Below are 21,353 nucleotides of genomic sequence, written 5' to 3'. Positions count from 1 at the left end.
ATGGTAATTAGGCCATTAAGGTTAGCTTTAATAGTAATATAGGCCTATATTTATAGAGCATAATTCACACACTAGTAGGGAGCATTTTGCTGCTGCTGCACTCACAGTATAACTTTGACAGAAATCAAAGTAACCTTTTATTTGTTGTAGTAATGCTTCTTATGGTAGTACTATTATTAAAGAAAGATTATTTCATATGGCTAAATATTACTGCCACTGACATGGAGGTCATTTTAGGACTGTAGCCTAGTGCTGTTACTTATGTCATTAGTCATAGCATTAATAGTAGTCATACTTTTCTCAACACTTCCAGTAGTGGTAGTCTACTAGGGAGTTTTAATGGTAAGGGTTCAGTTTTGACTTTGGGGAAAAAAAGAAAGAAAAAGAAGACATGTGAAACTGCTAACCAAAATAACCACTCTTTTTCTTTTTTAATCGCATCTCCTCAGCAGATAGAGTTTGCTTGGTAGTCACTGGGAGAGCTTACAGAATTGCTTTTCACTTGTTTACGAACTTTAAACAACGCTGTGCTTTTATTTTGAAGTCAGGCTTTTGTATTTCCGGTTACCGCCCCGTCTCGCGCTGCGCGTCTTGACGCGAATCTTGTAGCCCTCAGACAGCGCGTGCAGGCTGGCAGGCAGGCTCGAGGAGCAGAGCGTTGAAGAGGAGAACCTGCCCACCAACTTTACACAAGTTGGACTCTTCCACGAGCCGAGAGCTGCACCAGCTCCAAACTCGGACACAAACTCTCACGTGCCGCTCAAAGTTTTTTTTTTCGTCCTTGGAGATCATTATTATCATCACTGCGTGTGCGAGAAGTCACGCTCGCGATGTCTGGATCGTACTGCAAAAGTTTGTACCCGTTCAGCGGGGAGCAGCACCAGCAGGGACTGAGCTTCGAGGCCGGGGACATTATTAAGGTGGTGCAGGCTCTGCCCGGAGGCTGGTGGGAAGGAGAGAGGGATGGAGCCAGAGGGTGGTTCCCCTCCAGCTACGTCCAGGTCCTGGAGGTAAGACTTGTTTCAAATGTCTTATTATTTGGCGTCTTATTTGGACATAACGCAAGTCTTGGTTGTTAATTGGATATAAATTAACTTAAGTGAGGCTGATGTTTCTTTTCTTCTTCTTTTTTTAATGATTTTGTTCTAGTGAAAAACATTTTTATTTTCCATTTGGCTCTGTCACAGACACACACCTCCGCATACACAAAGGATAAGGATATTTGAACCAGGTATTTTCTTTCACAACTGTTCGGGACATATTCTGCCATTTTTGTAACTACAGAAGTGGGTATTTTTTGACCAAACCAGGCAGTTTTTAACAACAGTTCACAACATTTTTTGACATGTTTCGACATTTCTAGATGTCTTTGTTGTGATCAGACCAGGTAGTTTTAAGGAGAGTTTGGGACATGTCCGGCTGGGTTTGTAGATACAAACGCAGGTTTTTTTTCCACAACAGTTTGACAAGAGATTGTGGCATGGATAGTTGTTTTGATGGTGACCAAATCAGGTGGGTTTTTTTTTTTAATAAGGGGATGGGACATTTTCAGCTGTAATTGTAGCCACAGAGATTGATATTTTTCAACAAGAGGTCATGACATTGCCAGCTGTGTTTGTTTGCGACAAAAGCGTGTGTTCTTTAACAAGATTTAGGGACATCTTCAGATGTGTTTGTAGTTACAAGCAAAGTTGTTTTTTAATGACAGGTTAGGATATTTTCAGCTGTATGTAGCGACCCTACCAAGTATTTTTTAACATCAGCCCATGTCAACTCGTGTTCAGCCTTGTTTGAAAACACCAAAAGCAGCTTTTTTTTAAACAGATGTTTGTGATATTGCTAGTCATTTTTGTAGCGCTCAAACCAGGTACTTTTTCACAACAGGTTGTGACATTGTCAGCCATGTTTGTATCCACCAAACCAGTTGTGTTTTTATTAAGTTTGGGACATGTCCAGCCATGTTCAGTGACAAAACCGGCTATTTTTTAACAAGAGGTCCTGACATTGCCAGATTTATTTATTTATTTTTTTGCAACATAAGTGGTTGTTTTTCAGGGGGAGTTTGGGAAATGTCCAGCTGTGTTTGCCATGACAAACTGAGGTGTTTTTAACGACAGGTCTGGATATTTTCAGGCTATTTATCATGGCCAAACCAGTTACTTTTGTAAGAACTGTTTAGGACATGTTTAGCCTTGTTTGTAATGGTGCAAGCAGCTGTATTTTTAAGTGTGTTTTTATGACATTGTTTGTAAAAACCAAACTTGGTGGATTGACAAAACCGGGTATTTCTTAACGAGAGGTTATGACGTAAGCAGCCGACTTTGTAGTAATGGAACCAGGTATTTTTTAACGAGAGGTTGGGACATTGCCAGCTGTATCTGTAGCAACGAAAGCCAGAATTTTTTAACAAGAGTTTGTGATATTGTCATCCTGTTTGTAGAAAAAAAAAAGGGGGGGTATTTTTCAATGACAAGGGTAGAGGGCTCCGACCAGACACACTCACACACTTGAAAATAAAGACAGCATTGACAGATGCACTAATAAATGGTTTTCCCGTGCTGGGCTTATCAGATTAACTCTAACCTTCCCAGCAGTCAGCTCCCTGCCTGGCTGAGCGGCTGCACACTTCCTCATTCCACACACATTCCAGTGGAATTCTCAGGTCTCCTCTCTGTGCGAGTGAATGCACAGGACATGCTGCTCTCTCTCCGCATGGTCAGCCCCTCCCTTCCCCACACAGCCTCCCTCTCAGGGAGTTCAGACACTCTGCTGTTGCAACTTAGAAAGGATCTCCCACCACTTTCTTGTATTTATTTCTTTTAATTGGCATGCTTGGCTCTATGATTGAAATGATTGAGTTTGTGGCTGAGTGGGTGACACCACCCAGTATCCTGACAGTTTGTCATAATCAGCTTGTATCCAAGAGGGATGGGCAGGAGGCCAGCATTCCTAGCTATGGCACCAGTGCCGCCATTTTTATCACATCTTCACTCTGAATGTGAGAAGATATAAACAGAAACATGATTTGTGTCCCAGTGACACCACAGCAATGCCTCCTCCTGTTTGTAGGTTTGTGCTGATTCAGATAAGATCACATAAACCTGTAGCAGCAGATGGCTCAAGTACAACGTCCTTTATCATTTCTAAGACCAGTTTAAGGAATGCAGTTGATGGGTGGGGCAGAAGGGTGGGGAGGATAGTTTCATCAAGCATCCACCTTGCTGAAGTGTTGGAGTTATAGTTTTTTATACAGTAAGTAAGATGCTGAAATTTTGTTGGACTGCAGCTCTGCAGCTTGAACTCATCAGTTAAAGAGAACTGAACCGAACATTCAGTGGTTCCAGTCTTCCTCAGTCTGTTTCTCAGCAGTCGTGTTGCTTCTCTGCAAACGTAGTAGTAATGTCATATTGTGACATAGTTCAGATTACATGTGCACAGTGGTGCAAGGCTGTCACAACGGGCCCAAGTGCATACCGGTTTATAGTGACTGCTCGCTCAGCTTGCAGATGTGCTCAGCTTGTCAGTCTTGACAGATTTTGTGTCTAAACTAGCTGTTGTATATAGTGTGGTCTCATCACATGATCAAATACAGGGATCGACCGATTATTGTCCTGGCTGAATATTGGGACTTTGGCGGATTAGCTGTATTGCCTTTCTATTTTAATGATTGCCCATAAAATTAATTAATTAAAAAAGTGCAAAGGAAATGTCAGCATGGGAGGTTTACTTGTGAAACCTCAGAGAGCTAATTTTATTTCTTCATTTTAAATTTAAATTGTCACTGTATTAAAAAAAAGTTGCAAGGAAGTTGCTGTATATGATGTTGAATGTTTCAGTTTTGATTTAACATTTGCTAAAAGCATTTAAACAGAGGTTGTGTTGGAGTTTGTTGTATTCCAAATACTAAATATTGACAGAAAAAAATCTTTTTAATTGTAAATGTGTATCAGTTCCAAATATCGGTTATCAGTCTCATTAAGCACTAATAATTTGGCCCTGAAAAACTAATATCGGTTGACCCCTGATCAAATGGACTCTTCACATTGGCAGCATCAACACTGTAAAAAGAAACTATTTGTTTTAACCTAAAAAAAGTTTGTGTTAGGGCTGCCTTTAATTTTTAAGTTGACTGAATTTTAGAAGAAAGTTGAGGTAATTTTGTAATAATTCAACTCTTTAAATTCAGTCGACTGGCGGTCCAAACACTATCTTTCTGAAGTTAAAACATTATTTTTTTCCAATGAACATACATATAACCCAGTAATCATCATTGCATAACAGTTACAAAACTGACCAAAATACCAAAGAAAAAAAGGAAATTATTCATTTAATTGGATTGTTTTTGATTATCTGTTTATGTGGTTCCTTATTAGTTATTTTTAAGGCAACAGCTACTCCTCCAGTGGTCCATGTTAAGAACATAACAAACTGAAACAGATTAAAAAACAATTCATTTATCCCCCAAAATGAAAACCACAATAGAGATGGGTTTGCTGTAACAAGACCTTTCTTTCAGCAAAAGCATTTTTCCAAGAAGGTTTTCTGAATCACTCTCATGGGTCTGTGCTCCACCCAACAAATGGAGCCCCCCCACCCACGGGTCTGTGTGCGACTGCACTGCCTGCACTGTCTGAATTTATGCCCCTGCATGTGTATGAGCTGAGTTTCTCATCAGGAGGAGGAGGGGATGCTGGATGGAGAGACAGCTTCCATGCTGCAGCCAGTAGCAAACTACTGTTCAAGACCAACCAAAGCAGGTGCTTTTTAACGAGAGGTCATGACATTGCCTGCCATGTTTGTAGCAACCAAAACCATATATTTTAAAATGAGAGCTCAGGAGAATTCCAGCCGTGTTTGTAGCCACAGAAGAGGGTGTTTTTTTAACGACAGGTCGTGACATTTCCAGCTGTGTTTGTAAGGACCAGTCCAGGTACATTTAAAGGAGAGCTCGGGACATGTCCAGCCGTGTTTCAGCGAGCAGCAACCTCTGGGCCTAGAAAATGAAGCAAACACCCAAGTGCCAAAAACTGCAGTCCTTTGACAGCCACTTGATGTTGGCACCAAAACAGAGGCAATTCCCATAGACACCCATGTTAAAATTTTCAACTTCACAGCAGAAATAAACATGTTTACAGACTAGTAAAGACTACAGACTAGTTCCCCCTTTATGACTACTGTACAGGGGGCGATTTTTTTTTTATAACCCACTTGTTTATTTTTTATCAAAGCTAAAAGATACACATAATTAAGGGTGGGCCCTTTTAAGTTAAATGCACCCCTCACTCCTCCACAGGGCCAGCCTCATTCCAAATATGGCCACTGCTGGCTCCTAAACGCCAATATGGCGACAGCCGAAATGCCAAATTCGAGGCTTTAAAATGGTAGTACACAAAGTAGTGGAGTAACATGGTATCTCTGTCCATTATATTGCCAGCAGTCTTTTGTAACGACCAAACCAGACATTTTTTCAACAATAGTTTGGGATGTATTTAGCCTTGTTTGTAACGACAAAAGTGGCTATTTTTTTAACAAGTGTTTTGGACATTGCTAGTCATTTTGTAGTGACCAAAGCATGTATTTTTTCACAACAGGATGTGACATTGCCAGCCATGTTTGTATCAACCAAACTGGGTATTTTTTAAACAAGTTTCGGACATGTCTAGCTGTGTTTGTAGCGACAAATTGGGGTATTTTTTTTGGTATATGCGATGAGCATTCACAGACTAGTGCTATTTATGGTCAAACTTCACACTCATAGTAATCAGCAGGCCTAACAAACAGGACACAAGAGATGAGAGAGGATAGATTTGTAGAGAGGGAGAGAGCATCATCTGGTTTTGATCTCTGCTTGTCCCTCAGCTGGGAGCATGAACGCGTTTTTTTTTTTCTATAAAACTGATGCAAAGCTAAATAAAGGCTCAGCCTGAGGGCTAAATTAAGCTACAACAACATGCTTATCTGATGTTGGGTGACTTATCACAGAAAGGCTCCTCTCACTTTAATGTGAGCCCACACTGGGGGAAACTGCGGTCTGCAGATGGTGTCGGATGTTTGTGGTGTTGTGGGTTCAGATCTACATTCTCACCACTAACCCCGCTTTCACTCTCTACTGTTTTCTGCACTCATGTGGAACCGCCTAAAAATAACCAGTAAACATGAGTGACGATATGACGACTGATATTTTATAGAGCAATGCTAGAGTGGCATTAATCTTCTACAAAGCAAATAAATCAGCTATTCCTAATCCCTTAATATTGCGAGCACTTGATATTAGATACTTTATTTTTTTGTCACATTAAGATACTAGAAAAAAATCTAATCCTAGTTGACCAACATTCATTCTCTTAACATAAATTAACATTTTGTCATGAAGATGTGTGTGAGTAAATATGCTTTACAGTAGATCAAGAAATAACAATAGATATATTTGATTTAGAACTGTAAATGGCATTGTATAGTATAAATAGTGTAGTATAAATTATTGTCAATAATGATGCTAACGTGAACCAAAATTCTATTAATTGTGACTATGAAAATGGTGAATGGTGAATGACATACAGTAAAATGCTGCCCTGCAACTTCTTCCTGCATATCTGTCAACAGATATAATCAAGGGCTTGGCAATATAGCAATTTTATATCGATATGGTGATATGAGACTAAATATCATATTACGTTTGCGATATCATAATATCAAGGTTAGGGTTAGTGTTGCCTTTTCCTGTTTTTAAAGGCTGCCTTATATTAAAGTGATGTGGTTTTCTGAACTTACTGAACTGTGTATACATACAGATGAAAAATGTCAACAGATGTTGACATTTTTTTCTTTTTAGACATAACTTACAGTTTTAAAAAAGGTACCAAATCATAATATATGTTATTCCAATACTCAGCATCTCACAACACATTTAAAATTGAAATAATGTATCGCAACCAAAGTATAGTCATAATATCATATTGTGGGGCCTCTGGTGATTCCCACCCCTAAGAAATCAGTTGATGATATTTGCTTTTCGGGCTTCTGTATCAGTGTCACTTTTACAGAAGTTAACATGGAATTCGTCATACATCACATAGACTGAATTAGACATGATGAAACTGAAAGATTCCCTCAGTTATCGGTAAATGTGTCATCTGTAGGTTGGTGAGACGGGGGGTGGATGTCATGACGAAGTGACTGATGGTGAAACAGAAAATACCTCTCTATTTCCTCATTTTGATATTCTATTGAAACCCAGACAGTTTCTGCTTTCGAACTTTAAGTTGACTCACTTTTATATTGATCATAAGTGGAGGCTGTTGTTTGTTAATAAGCCAGACGGGGATTTGTACAGCTGGCACAGTGAACAATGCAGCTTTTATCTTTTACTGTTGTCATCTTAGGTGGCTTTCTTCTAAACGGCGCCATTCTTCGGAGAACACTGAATCATTCACTACCTGTTGCTGCCTGGTGCATTGCATCAGACCAGTGCTCACTTTACTTAATATATATCTTTAATTAAAGATGTTCCGATTCTATTTTTCTTTCCCAATATCATCTCCAATACCAAAACTTTCTACAGCAACCTTTCTACAGCTTATTTTAATCAGTATCAAGATGAAACATTGATCACATACAATCAAACTTTCTCTTTATTATTATTATTTAAGTATTTTATTTATTATTATACATATGTGACTGTCCTCCCATTTATCATCTTTACACATTACATTTCACATTATCTGTAAGAATAGGGACAAAGTTTACTGGTAACTAATGTAATCTGCGATTTATCTACTACTGTTGACTTCTGTTGTGCATTGTGCAAGGCCCTTTGTTGATGACACATCCTTGTTTACAATGGTTCTGTACAAAACCGGTGTAAACGCTGGTTCACTTGAGGTTCCAACAAACCTGAATGTTACCAGTTCAGGAACCAGAGCTAATTTGGTGAAAAAAGGGGTATTAGTGTCAATTTCCAGCTATTGCTTTGAGAAAGAACACTTTGACGTCTTCTCTCAGCAGGTGTGTACAGTGTGGAAAGGTCCACTCATCTACTCCAGCAGAGCGTTGTATTTCTGTATCTGTGGGGTAATTATACCCACCACCAGAGTATCATGAGTCATAATGACAGTGAGTCATATCAGTGTTTGGCCTCTTAGTGCTCAATGTTCACCTAATGAGGGGGAAATGAAAAGAAAAGCACTGAGAACAAAAGGGAGTTCCAGCAGCAGCTGAAAGCCATCAGTGACTTTCTGTGGAAGACACTGACCAAAACAGACACAAATGCTTTAATGTCCGGCTGCCTTTATCAGCAAATGAATGGACTCATTCACTCAATCAACCTGCTAGCTTGAAAAATGTCAGCCACCCCACAGTGTTTGGAGCTGTCATCACTGTTTCCAGGCAGATGTTGAAATGTTGTGGAGATTTTCGTGACAGAGTCTGGCTCTGAGTTATTGCTCTGTTACTCCATCATTCCATGGAGTCATGTCTTATTGCTGTGCTCCACTTTTTTGTTTTATGTGCGGAGGAGGTGCTTTATTTTTTATTTTTTTACTTGTGACAAAGAGGGGAGTTTTTACACCTTTCTAGCTTGTTTTTCTCATGAAACTCATAAAAGGATTTTCACGGTGTTCTGGGGAAAGGCTGGGCTTGGGCGGAGGACAAATTGATTCCACTTAGGTATTTTCCCTGTTCTTTAGTTTCTGTTTGTAGCAATAACTATGATACAAATAGAAATTTGATTCCAAACCTTGAAGTTTGAACTGAAATTTGAACTAGAGATTGATGTGATAGGGCTGCTGTCTTTGAGTGCAGAAGAGTTGGAGACTGGCATAGTTTTACTCTCTCTGACTGCCAGCTGGTTGCTTCTTTTCACTGGCTCAGCAGTGGCAGGTGTCTCAGAGCATTGTGACATTGTATAGTAATTAAATTCTGAATTCTTCACCTTTTGACTAAATCCAAATACATGCATCAAGACTGCATTAGCTTAAAAACATAAATACTAAAGAGTTTGCCATGCATTCATTTATTTGTGGCAGCCTGCCATGACTAAAACTTCCACCACATATTAATTTTATATTTTTGGAGCATGCATTTTTGATATGGTTGTGAATGGTCCCTTTAAATGGTAACATTTGAGCAAATATGCATGTGATTGGGAAATACTGAACATGTGACTGAATAACTAAGACTTGGACTATACTGAACGGGTTGTGTAAGAGTTGGATGTTTTGATACTGTTTTGCTGTGTAACGAGATCCCCTGACTTCAAATTATCAAGAATTTCTTTTTCACTTTTTTGATTCTTAGTTCAGAGTAAAGACATGTAAGAAAAACAGTTCCTTGGAATTTGATGTAACACAGGATGGTTGAGCAGGACACAGTGTATCCCTTTGGATATGTTATACTTTTGCATATCATTCTATTCTTTAATACATCATTCTGTGTCCCCTCTTTAAATTTGGAGATTTTTGCAGGTCCTTGAAAGCAGTGCAGGTGGAGCTCTCCATGAGTTCTTTTTTTCCTCAGCAGCAGTTTGAGACTCAGGGGATGAGTAATTGATCTCTTCACAGCTGATCAGATGTAAACTTTTAGACCCAGCATAATGAGCAGTTATTTTCCTCTTCAGTGCGCTAAGTGTTCTGCTGTTCCGTCTGTGCCCAGAGTATGATCTGCGCTCCAAGAGTGAGGTGCCATACCCGAATAGTGTATATTTCTATAGCGGTCCAAATTAACAGTCCAGCTCCATGGGCTCATTCCAAATATGGCCACTGCAGCTCCAATAGAAAATCAACTTGTGATGGCAGATGTTTTGATAGTGGCAGGCTGCCACAAATAAATGAATGTGTGGAAAACCCTGCTTTACTGATAGTGAAGATAATGGTGTGTGAAACTTTACGTGAATTGACGTGTTCACGTAAACAATTACGATCGCCCCAGCCCTAATTACATCCCTTGTTTCCATTTGAGCTGACACTGTAAAGATTCCAAATAGACATTGAAGTAGCTGCTGGTGCCATGTTGGGGGCACATAGTAAAACCAGTGTAATTGATTGGTGACACACACTGGGTTATAGCCTTTAACGACTAGCCAGAGAGTAGTTACACCTTCTTGTTGCTTAGCTTGAGGCTAAATGTGACATAACAAATCAGTGTTGAAGTGTGAAAATATCCACATGAGCAGTTAATGTGTAATAGAAGCCCTGCAGCCAGGCCTGTCAGGGGCCATGTGGAGGGAGCCCCCCCACCCCCAGACTCCTTCATGTGGATGAAATATGTTGAGTGCAGGTTGCCACGTATTACTCAGTAAAGTGTGACTTTCTTCTTCCACTTGAAGAGGTCAGTAATTTGCAGATGATGTAATGTTGATTTTCTCTCATTTTTAGTACCGGGCTCACATTATTATTCTAGCATCATGTATTGTTTGTCTTCAGTGTGAATTACCATGTGCCATTATGTCTCTCTGTAGCCAGGGGAACTACTGTAAGCAATTAGCTGTAAATGATGGAGAACCACTTTGTCTCCCTAAATCCTTCTCCTGGTAGAGTGTCAGCTGTTTGTTATGAAACTATAGAAGTGACAGCAAACAGGGGGGTCTCTAGCACAGATTTTGGACGGTGATTTAGCTTGGCATAATCCCTGTAGTGGAATGCCGAGGGGTCAGACCGCTGCTGTAGATCCTCCATCACACAGCCAGGTGCTTCCCCTGCATACTGGAAAACCAACAACACCCCCCCCTGTGCTGACGTCATACAAAAATACAGTAATTTCTTGCCATGGAAGGTACTCGAGCAAAGCTGTGAAATATCAGCTGAATGACTGCGAAGCACCCACTGTGGCACCTCTGTCAACCACAATCTGTTGTTTGTTTCAACACTGAAGAACAGGGTTGAGGTTTTCACACATCTACTAGCAGAGCTGTCATAGCAGGCTGCTGGAAAATTGGCTTTGTAGAAAAAATGCCTCACTACATAGCAACAAGCAAAGGAGAGTCAGTATAATACAAAGAGGTAAATTAGTCACCGATTTTAGCTTCTGATGGCAGAGAGAAGTATTTTAAATGTTAGTCTCTTTGGTCTTCTGTGCCAGTGCAGCTATTTTGAGTTATAGCTCGAAAACATTAGCTCAGTTTAAGAATAATTACAGTTATTTTCAACTTGGGCCTCATTTTCCCACTTTTTTTTCCTTCACACCAGTGGAATTTGGCCAAAATCTAGTGAAATACTCCTCTGTGGCGCTCTGTAAATCTTAACTTGCAGGGATCACTGGACTGAAATATGGTTCAAAGGCACAAAATTGATTAATCAGTTCTGCTTTTAGTCTGAGTCACCCACATATGTATTCAGCCTAGGATCTAATGTGAATTAGCGGACTTGCCAGTCGACAGGATCTGAGCAAAGTATCATGTCTGCTAATTTGGGAGAACGCCCAGATGGTTTGGGTGGTGTTGGAGATAGAAAGTTTATCAAGTGTCAGTGTGTGTCTGCCATCTTTGATGTTTGGTTTGGTGGTAGTTTAAGGACACATCCAAAAATCATGTGAGCATGTCAGAATAGGAAGCGCAGTTCCTCTGTTGGCAGTTGGTGTGTTCAAATACAACTTGATGACTGGTGTTTTGAAGGCTGTGTTAAATCATGTTGTGTTCAGGATCAACCCTTCCTGGAAGTTTAGATTTTCCACCAGATGTTACACCCAGCACTTGGACTTTGACAATTGATATTAGGTTATTGCTACAAAATGTGAGTACAGGCTATTTGATTTGATCAGCTCAATTATCACAAACTGCCGCTGAGATAAAATAGAACTAATGGAGCTCTCTGTCTGTGCAGACGGACGTGTCAATTCAAAGCCTTTGAATTTAGAAAGGGACATAGAATAATACACAGGGACACGCACATTTAGAAGAATTCCGATTCTGTTTGTTGTACACATTATTTTTATTCTTTCAGTCTCTGCAAAGCTCACGACCACAGTTGAGGTTTGGAATGTATGAAAACTAGTAAATGAAGATCTTTGCCTGCATATTTAGCTCCCTCTTCTACCGTGACAGTCCAATGCAACTCCAGCATTACTGCCAACCTTACTGAACCCTTCAGCCTTTCAAAGTGATGCTCTAATCAACCCTAATTGGAACAAGACCCTGAGATATTTTAAGTCCCTCACTACTGGCGGCAGCTCACTTCCCAATGTGAAGTGAGCATCAACCATTTCCTGACAGAGCTCCATGGCCTCAGACTCAGGGGTGCTGAGTCTCATTCTTACCGCTTCACACTCAGATGTGAGCTCCAGTGCATCTTGGAGGTCACATGTTGATTAAACCGGCAGAGCTACATCATCCTGATACTCGTGTGAAATGTTAATGTGCAGTGAACATATATCAGAATATACTGTATATTAATGCATGTGATTCATACCTTACAGTAAGCTTGGTGCTTACAGAAGCGTGGGGGCCGAGTGGGACGTTAGAAAGGGGAACTCCGGATCAGGTGGGAAAACCCAGATCAGTGTTACAACAGAATTGTACCAGTTGATATTGCCCAACAGTATATACACTGGCACAACTTGTGCAGTAAAATCCAAGTTTCAAAATCCAAGTCTTGTGCGACTTTGCTGAATCCAAACGAACCCTTTAAAACACAAATAACAAAAGATATTTAAAAATGATGATCATGTGTGAGGGTGGAGTATTCTTTTACTCTTAATGTTGAACCGACTCATGGACACAACCAGGACGTATGGCAGGAATATTCAACTTGCTTTGAGTGGGGGTCTCTTTTGAAAATGACAGGGGCTAGTCACAGCAGCCCTGTACATGTTTTTTGGATTTTAGGACTTTTCTCGGAATTTAGGATGTTTCTTGGATTTTAGGGCATTTTTTGGATTTTTGGACATTTCTAGGATTTTAGAACAATTTTAGGATTTTAGTACGTTTCTAGGATTTCAGGACATTTCTAAGATTTAGATTTGGCCCGTGCCTGTAAGTTGAGTATCACTGTATGGAGTTGCAAAACTTTTCCAACTGAGCCAAGCAGTCAGGCTTTGAAAATCCTTTACAGTGTGGTCCTTCAGTGGCTATTGACTGGTCACGGTTAGAAATGCATTAGTAAGTGTAGAGTGCTCAGTAAGTTTAGTTTTCAAGTGGAAGGCAGAGCAGTGGATTGACGTGCTGCCATATCTGATCCTGAGAATGTAAGCAGGACTGTACAGATAACATCTGCACACTGGAGAGCACACTCCTTCATATGCAGTGCTCAGTGTGCGCTATAGTGGTCCTGTCTCACTCTTTTGTGTATGTGTGTGTGTGTTTGTGTGTTTGTGTGTGTGTGTAAAGCTGAAGCTTGGAGGAGAGGCAGTGAAACGAACAAGGCTTGAGAAATTCACATAAACTGAATGGGGCGGGGTGCAACAAAACAGGCTTTGTTAGCTCTACTGGACACTCCAGCCTGCACACACTCACACAAACACACATGTACCCCGTGCTGAGGCATCGAGCAGACAATAATTACAGTTTGTGTGAGCGTATGTGTGCATGTGCAGTATACATGTGTGACTGAGTGCATACTTAAACATGCATGCGCGTCCCTCCTCCTCTCTTGAGTGTCTAAAGTGTCTCTACATCTGAGAATGTGGCTTCGCTTCAGGCTCCCACATCTGCCCAAACCAAAACAATGTCTCCCAAATAAAGATACGCTCCACAGCCCCCATCGCTCTCTTTCCCTCTCCTTGTCTCACTGTCTCCCTCCAAGGACTTTCATTCTTTCACTCCTCCTCCTCCTCCTCCTCCTCCTCCTCCTCCTCCTCCATTCACTCAGTCTTGCCATATCTTGACACATTCTTCTCTCTAGGTCTGGTAGTTAGCGGCCAAGTGTACATGTGAGAAACTTCTCCTCGGCTTCATTTCCCACCAGAGACCTAAATGACCGCTGAGTGATCCCAGAGGGTTGGGAACTCGCAGCTCAGCCTCAGACCTCCGGGGAAAGAGGTTAGCGTTACAGTCTCCACTGAGACTTATTGATAACAGTGGTGATGAAAGGCGTACAGCTCTCAAGAGTTTAGTTAGTGTCCTTGTTTGTGTGCGTCACTTCAGGGATTTTGAAATATACTAATGTCAGAAAACAGTGAAAAATGCCCATCACCAATACTATAAACCAAAGTTTCTCTATTGAATATCTGGTCTCACTAGCAGTTCAAAACCCGAACATTATCAGTTGATCAATTCTCTCTCATAAGTATCTTGAATTTGGTATTTTTGCTCGAAACATAGCTAAAAATGAATTGATTATTGATGTAGTAGATAGACTTGTTGATTAAGCAACTAATTGTCTCAGTTCTTATGTTTATAGAGTTATACAGTCAAAAACTTGATACCCAAAATGTACATTATTATTTTTGTAGAATATTCAAGGTTTTTCCAGATACTATAGATTACATATTTGATGTTTAGATAAATGAAAACCTTGGTGTTTTTTCGAAAAGGAACAAAGACAAAAGCTTTAAGACTCTGGGTTTAAAGCACAACACTAACATTAATTCTATTTGGTGGAAATAAAATTAATGTTCTTTTTCTTTTCTTTGAAAATTAACATAATCTTACTTAAATGAAATGTTCCAATTAGGAACTAGGTCTTAGATTATTTTAAATAAACAAATAGTTTTAAAATAGCATGACTGAAAATCATAAATTCATAGTAATCCATGTGGAGCTGCTTGCTTACTGGATAACACGGAAGCTTAACAAGCCTTGGATTTATATTAGCAGCAACATTATGATTAAGTCCAAGCCAGTGTTGTATCTGTGTATCAGCATTCATGTATCAGTGCTGATTGGCCAGCTGTGTGTCTTCTTGCACATACACCAGCATCAGCATTTGTGCATGAACTTCCCAGCAACCTGCGGTGTGCAGATATGACCGTGCTGCCCCAGAGAGGGAAGGTGGAGATATTTGTGAGTGAATAATAGGAAACAGACACTTCCTCTGTCTGTCACACCTCTGTTCCCGTCCTCCTCTGACATGACGAGGTATAGGAGAGGCAGCAAGCAGGGAATCAAACATCACAGTGCACACATCCACTGTGTACCTCGCTCCTATTTTAGTAGAAGCTCTAGACTTGGGATGGCCCACGCTCTCCGTCTGCATCTCATCATGAAAAAGACTTTGTGGCTGTGTGCTTGCTTGTGGCTGTTTACAGCTCTGCTCCAGTATGTATACAGCTGGAATTTGTTTGGTTTCTCCTCTAGACGTGCATGCCTGTATAAAGTATGAAATGTCTCAACAGTGAAGAAGACAAACTATTTTTTCAGGAAGGAATAATTGCAATAAAGTGAAGACAAGATTGGGTTTGCAGTAGGAGCGTCTTATCCCTCAGGCCACATTCGAAATGGTTTATCTTAGGTAATGACTAAAGCAGAATATCATCAAGCAGTTACTTTGGGAGCTCACAGGTTGTCAATAAAGGGAGCAAAATATCATCAAATTCATGAGATTACATCATCAGTTAGAACTGGTGAGAATTAGTATTCAAAATCAAATCTGCATGAAAGATGTTTCAACCATACCATCATGTCAAGATCGTACTGCCTGATTTAAAAAAACAAAAAAAAAAACAAAAACTGATTAGGTGATCAGTCATACATTTTTGACATGGTTGAGACGAAAGACAGACTACACCAGTGATAATGAACTAATGGGCCGCGGGCCAAATCTGGCTCCCAATAGTGTGCCAGGTGGCCCCCCAACCATTTTGTAATTCACAACATAAATAAAGTGATTCATACTGAGAATTTCTTTTGGACTTTAAGTACATAGATGCCAGAGTGCATAGAACACCATCAAAATAAAGTTTGAGGCGGTTTCCCTGCTAAATCCCTAATGTTCTAAAATCCTAGAAATGTCCTGAAATCCTGAAAATGTCCTAAAATCCCAGAAACATTATAAAATTCCAGAAATGTCCTAAAATTCTCAAAATAACCTAGAATCCTTGAAATGTTCTGAAATCCTAGAAACACCCTAAAATTCTAGAAATGTCCTAAAATCCTAAAAAAACCCATCAAAATCATTGAAATGTCCTAAAATTCTCGAAATGACCTGGCATTTTAGAAACGTTCTAAATCCTAGAAACATCCTAAAATCCTGGAAATGTCCTGAAATCCTAGAAACGGCCAAAAGCCTAGAAAATTCCTAAAATCCTAGAATCAAGTGCTAATTGTATAGATCTTGTGTGCTGCCGGATTGACGATATGTGTGAAGCATCCATATTTTCACAGACATGAATAAACTGTAATTGCGTACTTGACCACCTCATGGTCGTATTCAGGAACCTCTCCGGCTCTGGATCTTTCCAGCTGGAAACTGGGCAGCTGCTCCGACAGACCTTGACCCCTACAGACTCTCCTCTTCCTAATTCCAGATGTTTCCACAGGGGTCACCAGAGGTCAAGTTCAGTGTGTACAGAAAGCAAGATACAGTTCTACATGGCAAAAAAGCTGTTTCACACGCACTTGCAACTACACACACGCACGTACGCAGGCGCACACACACACACACACACACACACACACACACACACACACACACACACTTTGTCACAGCTCAGGGGGCTCTGAGTCACTCAGGCACATGTGAGGACGACTAAACATGAGTCCTGTCCAGTAATCCAACATGTTGAAACTCTGGACCACTGAGGCTGCACACTGGTCCTCCTCCACACAGCCACTGAGTGGGTGACCAGCCTTTCACAAAGCATGTGATCTCAGACAGCCACAGTTGCATTTGATGACTCACCTTTTCGGGACAATCGGTGTCTGTGCAGCAGAGCTGCTAACCTGCTGAAGGCTGACGGATGGATGTGTGACTCAGTAGTTAGTTGTTGCTCAGTGCTGAAACTGCTCCGAATCCTTGCAGCTAAAAATGTGTCTTGACGTCAGTGGAAGAGTGAACTTGATGAGGTTACTTTGTGTTACAGTGAGCTTGGTTGCGATTAATTCTATTCTATCATAGAGTGATATTATCCCATAGAGAATAATCGCGAGCAGAAAAAAGTACAAAAATAAGTATATAAAAATATTAATATAGAAATAGAAACACAGTATTACTAAACAGTCATCGCAGTATGTAAATATTTAAATATTCAAAAATAAGGAATGTATAGTACACTTAGTATGCAAGTGTGTAAAACTATAATTATAAGGAATACATTAATAGACAATTAACACTAATATGTGAATGTTATTATTATTATTATTATTATTATTATTATTTTTACATATTATAATATGGATAATGTGCTAAGTGTAAAAAACTGTGCCTTATGTTATAATGCAATGTATAAAACTAGTATGTAAGTTCAGAATATAAAATATTAATATAGTTGTTTAAATGCCTTTAACAAATATTTAATCAAAACTGAAACTTTCAACAATACAAAAACATACAGCAAGTTCTCAGCAACTTTAGCTTATAAAGTTATACAATTTATAAATTTAAATTAAAAATAGAACAAATAAAAACAGCTCCCTGAGGTTTTACAAAGTTAAAGTTTGTCCCATGCTGACACTTTCTATGCATGCTTTAATGAATTAATTTTATTGTCCATCATCAAAATAAAATGCTGATACAGATAATCGACAAAATGACAAATATCAGCCCCAATAGTTTGCCAGGCTGATAATAATGTTGACCACTAATATGCAATATGTGTAGCATAAAAAATATATATAATTATAGCCTACATTCAAGAGTTGGAAGAATATTGCACTATTGAATAATTGCAAAGAGGATTGCAGTTGTAGTTGAAAGATTGCACTACATATACAGATTGCAAATTATCTTTCATGTATGGACTTTTTTAACTCTTTAGAGAGTCATTTTAGGATCCAATTATTTGCTTTTTAATCTTTTTTTCCCTTTAGCTGTTGTCATTTTTTCAAAGTGAGCTTTTCTCCTCTGTCCCCCGTTGTAAAGTAAATTACTTAAATAATGCCACAATTTTCACTAGAAGTTAGATAATGCCCTGGGTTTGACCTTCCTTTAACGTTGGTAAAGGGGAAGCAGGCAGAATCCGCTCCGCAGGTCTCAGCTGAGGCAGTTAAAATCCAGGTGAAGGTTTACTACGCTGTTATTCTGTGGCTGACCTCGAAGAAACACTGGCTATTTTTTTAAAGGCATTTTCCAAGGGAATTTAACAAATGAGTCTTGGTTTTCCAGGCAGGGAGCCAGTGTCACTGAAATAGAGAGACCATGAGCTATTTTGTTTTCCATAATAAGAGATGCTGCCTGTGTTTTGGGGCACGTGGGAAATTTCTGTAATCTGAGAAAGAAATGCTGCTGGGGTTTATTTACAGTGAAATACCATCATAAATATTTCACATAGTACAGTTTCTCTGCTGCCTCAACATTTGGAAGCCAAGTTGACTTTGATTAAAGGAACGGTCCAAATATCTTGAGGAATTTTTTATGGAAAAGGAGAATTTCACCAATGTAAAATCCAATGATTAGGACTTCACATGTATTCTAAAATGACTGGAATCATTAATGTGGCTTTCACAATTTGTAATGTTTTCCATCAAAGTATTATGCATTTGAATTACATTTTATATATATGTGGTTTATTGAAGATTTTTCTTTTTTCTTTTTAACACAACATTGACATGTCATCATATCATAAAGGCTGTACCTTGTTAGCAAACATCAAGCAGAGAAAACTGGGCAACATGAATCATTTGGAGTTGTGTTTCTGGCCACTTGATGAATACTTGAAGTCAAGTATTTGCTCTCCTTTCAGCTCTGTTTTGGTGTATTCATTTTCTGGCTCCCGAGCTGCTTCATTTAGCTTCCCCATGTCCACTAACTAGTCACTAACTTTGCCAGTTGCTAACTGGCTGCTAACTTTGTGAGCGTATCTATGATTCAGAGTCTATCTGCATATAGCTCTCAAAAGGGAGGTGGCTGAACCGCCGGTGAGCAGCTATAAGCAGTGCTTAACTGTTTGCGCCGCACTGTTAGCTGCATCATTAGCACCATTGTTCACTTTTGATTTCTTCAGGGATAAAGGGCCAATTAGGATGAGACACGTCACTAGAAAAGTGGCACCATCAAAAGTATTGTTTTCCTATGGTACAATGCGCCTGTTGGGTGCTCCTCTCTTGCTGCTGCGTGACACATGTTTCTGTTAAAATATTTTCAACTTTTCAGCTCAAGGTGCGGAGTTGCACTGCTTGTCAGTGTCACTCTTGGCCACGCGCACGCAGCATGCACATGCAGCCCCACTCCACAGGTGCTCCCAGCTGTTTTTACAGTTGCACTACCAAGTCATATTTGGGGCGGTTACGCCTGTCACAATGCATCTTAGTGTGTCCAGGTCCCTAATTGTGTCCACTGTCATTGATAATGTTGCAAAGTTATTTATACCAACAGTAAACACCAGATTCATCATGAGTCACATTTGCCAATCTATAATTCAGCAGATTTATTAACACAAAAACATTCTTCCCAGTCTGTATGAGGTGTAGTTAGAATCCTAAGTGCTGGACTCAATACAAAAAGTGCACAGAAAAGTAGTTTCGGTGCAGCAGTTTTGTGTTTGGTAATGTAATGTTGAGGTCAGGAGGTCTTAATGGCGGTAGGTGCATACCCTTTAACTTTTTGAAACTTGAGCAAATTGTCAAAATGTCTTTACAAGAGTTACAAGAAAAATACTTGAAATTTAGCTAACAAACAAAAAAAGAAAAATGTTTAATAAAAACAAAATATAAAATAAAAGCAAAAAAAGTCCTAAATAAATTGATAAATAAATAGATAAAATAGCTAATAATAATATAGTTTACTGGATATTTTTTCTTTTTGTCATCTACTAATTTTTCTCATTTTAAAACAAATTTCTAGGTCATTTTTTTCCATATTCTTGCAATTTTTGGAACATGTCTTGCCATGTTTTTCAGAGCCTTTTTAGCCATGTTTTCAAAATAAATGAAACCAGTTTGCTCAGGTTTCAAAGATTTAATTGCATGTGAACAGCGTCTGAATGCAGCACAAGAAAACTGATGTCGTTCCAGGTTCCAAAGGGTTAACCATTCTCCCTGGTGAATTTACAGGGATTTGCTGAATGTTTCCTGTCTTTTTATTTACTACAGTCTCTCCAATAATGGTAAAAATGCACATAAAATAAAATAAAATAGGAAAGCTGGACATAATTAAAGAAAAAAAAAATCATCTGCTTCATATTGATCACATTTAGTATGTGATGGAGACACACCAGCTCACAATCTGTTGGGAAAAAATAGACTGTCTTCATGTTTCTCAGATGACTGCTGCAATGACTAATAGAGGGTCAATTAAAAGCTCATCTCTCAAACTGTAACAGAGACACGTAGAGTCGGTCTGCAGAGCTCGCAGACAGCAGCGGGGATTGTTGTGGTCGCTCCTCAGTCAGCGATGAGTCCTTGTGTTCTCTGCCAGGGGCTTTTCTGGCATGCTGTGAATGTGAAGCCAAAGGCAGTCTGGGGTTTAGAAGGTTAACCATCTGGAATGGTGCATTATTTAATGTTGCATATGCTGAGACAAGCTGGCTCTGAGATTCCTCATACTTCCTTACACCAAGGTGCTCCCATTCTCTGTTTGGTGTGTGTGACAGGACTGTCAGATCTGTCACACACTTCTGTCAGCGAGCAGAGTTTCAAACTCAGGCTCTTGTGGCTCAGAACACTGTTCAGTCAAAGTTTTGACACTCAGTTTGAAGAAACGTACACAGGATTTTCAGGGTAGGGCTGGGCAATATGAAGAAAATCAAACATCACAATGTTTTTGAGCAAATACCTCGATATTGCTGAGATTGTATGGTTGGCTATTGGTGCTTTTAAAAAACGTTTACATAATGAGATTTTTTTAATAAATAATCATCAATAATAGGAGTCAAATAATAGAACAGCTGGAAAATTACATTATTTCCCAGTAATGCAGCCTTAAAACCAGGAAAAGACAACACTTACAATAACAACAATATCGATGTAATGCCCAGCCCTACAGTAATTAAGAGGTACTTTGGGATTTTTAAAATTTTTGTATTACAATGAACAATGTCTACACCGACCTGAAACATCTTCATGTCAGAGAGTTTTGCATATTATCCATGTCCTCTCGACACTCCCATCTGTCTTTTCCTGCTCCTGAGCACTGATTCTGCTTAGCTCAGAGGAAAAACAGCACTGCGGTATCATTTCACTGATAATGAACATGTGACCAAACAGCAGTGTGTCTGAAGGAAGCCAACAGGAGAGGAACCAGGAAATACAGAGAAACCCCCATGTTACTGCAGCGTAGAGCGGGGTCAGTTCGGACAGGGGGGCACTTGGGAAAGTGCTTTTTAGCGAGTTA

General features: G+C 39.6%; 1 protein-coding gene across 1 annotated transcript in view; it reads left to right on the top strand.

Moving 5' to 3' along the window:
* The first annotated feature begins 663 nt into the window (after window positions 1–663).
* gas7b (growth arrest-specific 7b) overlaps window positions 664–21,353 on the top strand; it is an 80,749-nt gene continuing 60,059 nt past the window's right edge. The window contains exon 1 of the mRNA XM_042508462.1: window positions 664–1,010. Coding sequence (XP_042364396.1) covers window positions 831–1,010 — 180 coding nt within the window. The 5' untranslated portion in view covers window positions 664–830. The remainder of the gene's footprint in view (window positions 1,011–21,353) is intronic.

Source organism: Plectropomus leopardus, chromosome 19, assembly GCF_008729295.1.
Source record: "Plectropomus leopardus isolate mb chromosome 19, YSFRI_Pleo_2.0, whole genome shotgun sequence".
NCBI classification, from domain to species: Eukaryota; Metazoa; Chordata; class Actinopteri; order Perciformes; family Serranidae; genus Plectropomus; species Plectropomus leopardus.
The sequence above is the reverse complement of the archived record's forward strand: the minus strand, read 5'-3'. Positions and strand labels throughout refer to the sequence as shown.